The sequence below is a fragment of the Miscanthus floridulus genome, chromosome 14, assembly GCF_019320115.1.
Source record: "Miscanthus floridulus cultivar M001 chromosome 14, ASM1932011v1, whole genome shotgun sequence".
Classification (NCBI taxonomy): Eukaryota; Viridiplantae; Streptophyta; class Magnoliopsida; order Poales; family Poaceae; genus Miscanthus; species Miscanthus floridulus.
Genome location: NC_089593.1, coordinates 23628189 through 23635332, shown reverse-complemented (window position 1 = coordinate 23635332; position 7144 = coordinate 23628189). Strand labels below are relative to the sequence as shown.

At 41.8% G+C, this 7144-nt stretch overlaps 1 protein-coding gene across 3 annotated transcripts; it reads left to right on the top strand.

Moving 5' to 3' along the window:
- The first annotated feature begins 767 nt into the window (after window positions 1–767).
- On the top strand, window positions 768–4981 carry LOC136505518 (cysteine-rich receptor-like protein kinase 44). Of its 3 annotated transcripts, XR_010771229.1 has the most exons (7): window positions 975–2333; window positions 2441–2696; window positions 2801–3029; window positions 3302–3452; window positions 3556–3786; window positions 4145–4710; window positions 4869–4981. XR_010771229.1 is itself a non-coding variant. In XM_066500685.1 (6 exons), the coding sequence occupies exons 1-6, from the start codon at window positions 800–802 to the stop codon at window positions 4571–4573; spliced, it is 1359 nt and encodes a 452-aa protein (XP_066356782.1). In that variant the 5' UTR covers window positions 768–799; the 3' UTR covers window positions 4574–4757. The 3 variants fall into 3 exon arrangements, 2 of the variants coding, with proteins under 2 accessions (XP_066356782.1, XP_066356781.1); XM_066500685.1 differs by lacking the exons at window positions 975–2333; window positions 4869–4981 and adding an exon at window positions 768–862 and having other exon boundaries at window positions 4145–4757; XM_066500684.1 differs by lacking the exon at window positions 4869–4981 and having other exon boundaries at window positions 4145–4757.
- Window positions 4982–7144: the final 2163 nt, after the last annotated feature.

Here is a 7144-nt window from a genome sequence, read left to right as displayed (position 1 = left end):
AAAATACAAACGACAATCTACTTGTCACAAGTCAGAGCATGGAGGGATAGCACATCTCCTGCTATTTGTGGGCCTGCGTGTTTCAGTGGCTCTGGGAGATAAAGACGGCGAGAGAGAAAGTGGGCGGGTCCCACTCATAATAAAATAGTACCTCCGTTCATTTTTGTAAGGAGTACGCATTAAGAGTCAAACTCTAAAAACTTTGACCAATAATTTATCGAACAATTTTTAACTATCATAATATAAAATTCATATGATAAAATTCGGAAGTAGTTGTCCTATTCAATAATTATTAATTTATAAGCATAAAAAGTATAATATAAAGTAAATAAATGGTCAAAATGTAATTTAGAATACCGTGTCATTCTAGCCCACGTCTTATAAAACGGAACAGAGGTAGTAATTATATTTAGCAAGAGAAGAAACCAGATTATTGTATGTCTTAGTTGTTATATTAATCTATTGTTGACTTGGCTTTGCTTATAGCCCAGTTTATTAAACTTGCTATAAGAACCGCTCATCCTTTTTGTTGAACCACATGACCGAGTTCTACTAGCTTCCAAATGTCCCATCATACTGTGTTTCACCATTGGTCAGTGCAGAGCTATTCATCCTGCTCATCTACTTTTCAGTCGGCTTATGCTTATTTCAGCTTATTCTCTCTCACAGAAATACTATTGAATCAACCGAAATACCACCCGCTGGCTAGAGCATCATGTAGGCGATCCGGAGTCAAGTCAACCATTTTTTGTTTGTCGACGTTGCACCTCGACCCCTCTTGATATATAAATGAGGCTGGATGGGATCCTCATCGCCAAGCAGCAAAATTAACCACTCCTGTCTCTGCTATCGTTTCCAGCAGGTATGTGCTAATACTCCTGGATAGTTTCAATTCTTTGTGCACAAGGCAAATCATGTGTGAAGCTTGGTCCAAATGGGAAATAGTTAATCGTACGTGTATGTCATGGAAGTACATGTCAAATTTTGTGCATTTGGTGGCAATTGTTTCAATCTGTTGTCCTGTTCCTCCTTCTAATAATTAAGATGTTTGTTAAACATATACATATTCTTGTTAGGCCCTGTTTGGGTGTTTCGAAATTTTATGCACTTGTAAATGCAATACAACTGTAATTTGTTGTGCACAAGTAAACCCTTGGAATGCAAATGATTTTTACACCCCTGGAAAAAGCTGTTTGGGTATATACTGAAATGCTTGTAGGTGTCCTGAAACTGCCATCCGAATATCAACAGATAGAGAGCGCGCGCAAAAGCAACGTTAACATCAACTTCGATCATGGAATTGAAATTGGATCTCGAAGTTTGGAACTGAAAATTCCAAGAATTAGGTAGCAGAAGCACATTCTCTCATCAGCAAACAGACGGAAGAATTGTGAATCGGAGCATTCGAGAAACCAGAAGAGACAAGAGAGTCGACGAGTGAAAGAAAAGAAAAACCAACTCATATTGCTCCATTGCCTGAATCCTCACTCGTCCGTCTGACCTGTCAGTGCCCTGTTGCCGTGCCCGACAAGGTCGGCTCGTGCGTCCCATGGCCTATACTCTAGCCGGAGCCGGTGAAGCCGTTGCTGCCGAGACGGCACCACACGTCGTTCCATCGTCTCTGCCAATGCGTGCGGGCGGGCGGGCGGGGGCATGGCTACGCCGCTCGATTCTCCGCCGCTGGGCTCTGGATCGCCGGATTCGAGTTCCGAGCGAGGAGGAACGAGCCCGTGCTGATGCCTTGTTGGGGCTGCGCCGCAGAGGTTAGCAGTGGAGTCGCTACGGTGGCCTTCTGTGCGTGTGGTGGTCGCGGCGAAGCGGCGGTGTTGGTGCGCTCCGGGTGGCAGGAGAGGTTGGCGGCACCTGCGGATCTCGGCGAGAAAGAAGGCGGTTAGGGCCGCAGGGTGGGGACGCGGCAGCGGCAGCGGCAGCGGCAGCGGCGGCCTACGGCGATGGCGTTGGCGGCGGCGTGCGCGAGGATGGAGCTGAGCTGCGGAAGCGGGAGGCGTGCCCGATGGATGTCGTTTTCTTTTCCAGACCTGAGTATGAGTTTATTATTTTACACCGGTTTTGACTCGCCATCCAAACAGCCAATTCATCAGGCCTGTAATTTACCAGTGTTTTTCACTGAACACCGCCCTTCCAAACAAGCCCTTAGTGAATGTTAAGTGAAGGAGTTTTCCCCTCTCAGGAAGAAGACCCAACATATAATATAAGCGTAGTGGAACATGTCTGACGACTTGGATATTAAACTCCATTTGCTCGAAACAATAACTAACAACTTTTCAGAGGATCACAGGGTTAGCAGTGGTGGGTATGGAGTTGTTTACAGGGTATGAATGCTCATTATGTTTCCTCTAGGTTTCAATTAACTTTCAATTATATACAACTGCCAGCAGCTATAAGTTTGTGATCTATATCCACAAGTGATTTTTGGCAGGGGGTGTATAAAGGCAAAGAGATTGCCGTTAAGAAGCTTCATCAGTTGCAAGGGCTTGATGATAAGGCATTTGATAATGAATTCCGCAACCTTAGCAAGGTCCACCATAAGAATGTGGTAAAGTTAGTTGGCTACTGTTATGAATCAAGAAGAAAATATGTCCAACACAATGGTGAACTAATTTTAGCCACACTAATGGAGCGAATTCTCTGCTTCGAATATATGGAATGTGGAAGCCTTGATAAACATATCACAGGTATGATGATCGATTAAGTTCCATGCATATTATCCAACTTTTTGCCATACTAAAATGAGTGATTTGTAGCTTTATAGGCTTTCCTTTTCCATTTTTACTTGCAGATGAATCTTGTGACCTAGATTGGCCTACATGTTACCAAATTATTAAAGGAACATGTGAGGGTATAAATCACCTTCACAGTGCATATGAGAAACCTATTTTCCATCTGGACTTAAAACCTGATAATATTTTGCTGGACAACAATAAGATGGCCAAAATTGCAGACCTTGGTTTGTCCAAACTCGTTGCTTCAACACAGACCCATAAAACAGAGACTGTCAAAGGAACACAGTAAGTTCCTCCTAATTATCTCGTTGTTCCTTTTTTTCAAAACGTCAATTTTGTTGTTCCGCCTTAGGTCTTGTTTGATGCTTATGTATCCACCTCAATCCATGTGTATTAGGATGGATTGGTGTGGAATTTAGTTCAAATTCTACATCAACACACCCTAACACACATGAATTGAAATGGATACATGGACATCCAAACAAGACCTTAACATATAGTTCCATTATTCATATTGAGCTAATCACATCCATACTGATGATATATATGCTATGCAGCGGCTATATGCCACCAGAATATGTGGATAATGGATCTGTTTCAAAGAAGTATGACGTGTTCAGTCTTGGAGTTATAATTATTAAAGTAATGGATGGAAATATGGGTCGCACCCGCTCTGCTGAAATGGACGCCAAGCAGTTCACTGAGCATGTAAGAAAGAAAACATGAGGAACGATCGTCTCTTTTTCCCATAATTTTCTGTATCATTTGCATTCATTTTATTTGATGTTCCTTAACTTTATGTGCCAATCAGGTATGTGAAAAGTGGAAGAAAAGGCTGCAAGAAATGCCTGATGAGCATCCATCGCTGGAAATAGAAATCCTACGAGTGAAGAAATGTATTGACATCGCCTTAAGATGTGTGATAGCTGACAGGAAAACGAGGCCGTCTATAAAGGATGTTGTCGATGAACTGGAACAATTAGAAGCGGAAATTATGAAAATGTCACTACCATCTGATGAGACAAAAGATCTAATTGTCCAGGTACAACATTTCTGATAGAATATAGATGCTTGAGTGATTCAAATCACCTTTTGTTAGCCTACTTTGGAAGAAAAAAAACAAATGTTTTAGATTCATAGGTTCTTTGAGCCAGGATGTCTAATAACTAGGATTTGTGCAAAAACGTTTCATGAAGTAAAGTGTTCGTAAGATCCAAAATACAAACACTTATATGTTAGATTGCATCCGAATTGATTTCATTAAACAATGTACTAGGATTTAGTCAAAATAATGGCACCCATGCGATTTACTTTGACAATTAAGCTTACTTCAACGCGCTATGATAAATAAAGGATACACATTCTCATAATCACATTAATTAACCCCTCCATCCTTGCAGAGAAGCTCTGACTTCAACCTTCTTGCCATAGATCCGGCCCTGGAGCTGTGCTTCCTATTCGAGCCGAGGAAGGCCATATCATGTTGCCTGCAGCTAACCAACATTACTGATGGATTCATTGCATTTAATATAAAGATCAACAGAACCAAGTACAGGGCACAGCCGAGCAAAGGAATGATGCGGCCGTGCTCCAAGCGTTATATCACTGTCACATTACTAGCACAGGAGGAGGCACTTGTGCAGTGCCATGACATGTTTATTGTACTGGGTGCAAATGTTAACAAGGACCTGAAATCCGACGAGATCACTGAAGACTTGTTCAAAGAAGCCATGAAGGGGAAGGTGGTTGATGTGGTAAAATTGCCGATTGTTTATGTTGTCATGGACCAGTTTTCATGTTATAGTTGTTATGAAACAATTCGTGAATGACTCTTACAGGCTTCATATCGAATACAGAGTCCTAGATAGGGGTGGGCATTCAGTCTGACCAAAGAATCGGTTCGGTCTTTCTGTCTTTTCAAGATCTAGGTTATCAAAAATGAAGATTTAGCATGTGTGCATGATTGGTAATGTTTTGAAACCTTTGTACTACTTTTTTCTATAAATCTAAATAAAAATATTTTCATTGTACATATACTTTGATGCCAAAATTTGTTAGTGCTCATACATATCATACAGTGGCACGAAAAATAAATCATTGCAACGTTTCCATTCAAGAATGCAGGACTTGATTTCTACATGAATAGCTCGAGTGCAAATGTCACAGGATGCATGGAACATCCATTGAAGCTATGCATCTTGCTCATCAAGAACAACCCAAAACCTTCAGCTCAAAAATGTTCAAGAAAATCACCAAAGAAGGAAAGCAAAGTTTTGGGGCTTGGATCCAAGAGATCAGAAGCTGGGTTTCAAGACATGGTTTAGATATGTTCCAAGGATCCCAAAGACTTCTAAAAATGTGTCAAAGATACGGCCAAACCAGCAGCACGAAAACACCGAAAAATGACCACTAAAAACACCAAAAAAAGAGAAATTTCATATTTGGGAGAGAAGTGACATACGAATTTGGTCTCTTGATTACTTCACCATGTGCTATTACAAGCCACTCCTAATAGATCACAAAGTTTGGATGGAGAAAAGCTCAATCAAGGAGACACTCCTCCCTCTCCCTCTCTTCCTAGCCCTAACCCAAAAGCTCTCAACCTAACTAATCCCAAAGTCATCCAAAGGCTTGGCCTCACAACCAGCCACCTCCCATATATATAGGAACTTGGCTATTTTCTAAGTCGCGCTTAGACGAAGCGCTTAGCCCAAACACCTAACATAGGTAAATCTATCCAAGTTTTTCTTCAACGATGCAACGGACCGACGCCTTTCTCAACTCTACTTCACCTCTCGATGCAAGCTTCGAGATCCACCACGTGTCCGTCGATCCACCACTCATTGATTTTGAGGTCCAAACCGGTCAAACCCACCACCAATGGTTTTGAAGCACAAACCACCAAATCGTCGATGCCTAGTTTTGAGAGCCAAACTAGCAAACCCTCCTCCGATGGTTTCGAGACCCAAACCATCAAACTGTCCATCTTGATTTAATGACCAGACCGACAAACCCCTCATGCGCGTCTCACTAGGAGTGACTCACTAGTGTCGACGTGTATTCAACCTCCGCCAAGCTTGACGCCTTTGCCTTCCTTCTTAACTTGACCAACGCCATCTTCATTACCCGTGTAGATGTGTGTCCAAGCTCCGCCAACGTGCTCCTCCTTGACTTGGTCGATGCGGTCTCTATCACCAATGTACTCTTGCTCTTCCTGTGCCCGATGTGAGCTGCACATGGTCTGTTCTCTGGTCACTGGTCCCTCAGTCCAAGCCTTCTCGTCTGCCCTCCACCGCTCCCGGTCTATCGCGCACAAACTTCACACTTGACCTTCTCCATTGCCCTCGACTATCTTGGCGCACCCAACACCTGTATATTCACAAGCCAAGAGACATGTTGCACAACACACATGACACACACTCAACACGACACCTCCGATTAGCCATTAGAACAAACAAGCACATTTGAAATATGATTCAACTGGAAAAGTCTAAAACCTCTCAACTCTTGTGTCAATCATTCATCACACACACATGGGCACATCTCCGCCATGTATTCACATGGTGAACCATACCTATCTGCTCAGCTCTGTGCACACAGCCACTTCCTTAAAGTCCAAAACCAAAAGGAAGCTTCATCAACACTGTAGGCTGTGTTTGAGAGCTGAAGTGTACATCAGCTAGGTTAGGTGTACACAATCACTTCCAAAAATTCCGAAACTAAAATAAATGCTTGCTTCACCACCAGAAGGTTGTAGTGTTGAGAGCAGAAGTGCAACTTCAATTCGTGTAATCATCCCGGAGCATTTCCAGATAAATGGGTGATATATAGGACACTCAGAGATAAGAACAAGATGAATGTAGACCGAGATGCATGCATGTCTGAAGTGGGAAGCAATTTTCCAACAAAAATATTTACAGTCACATTGGCATGTAGACCAACAGAAAGCTTTCTTGTACTCCCTCCACTCCAAATTATAAGACGTTTTGGATTTTCTAAATACATAGCTTTTGCTATGAGCTTAGATGTACACTATGTCCAGCTACGTAGTAAAAGCAATAGCAATGTATCCATAAAAGACAAAACGTCTTATAATTTGGAACGAAGAAAGTACTTTTTATTTTAAGACTTCCCCCTAAAGACAAAATCAAGTTCCTTTCCAGATTTTTAAAAATTATTTGATTTTAATTGAATATAAAATTAGATCAAACCTAATTAAAATCTCACATAATATGCCCCCACGGTCTTAGAAATGTTGCTAACTCCTAAAAAAGAACTATAGCTAATCCAAACAGTCCAGCTTATAGCCTATTTTAAACCACTCAACCTCTGAGCTTATTAGATTTACCTGATAAAAACAGGCCTTGTGTCCGATGGTGGAAGAAAATGATCCTCCATGA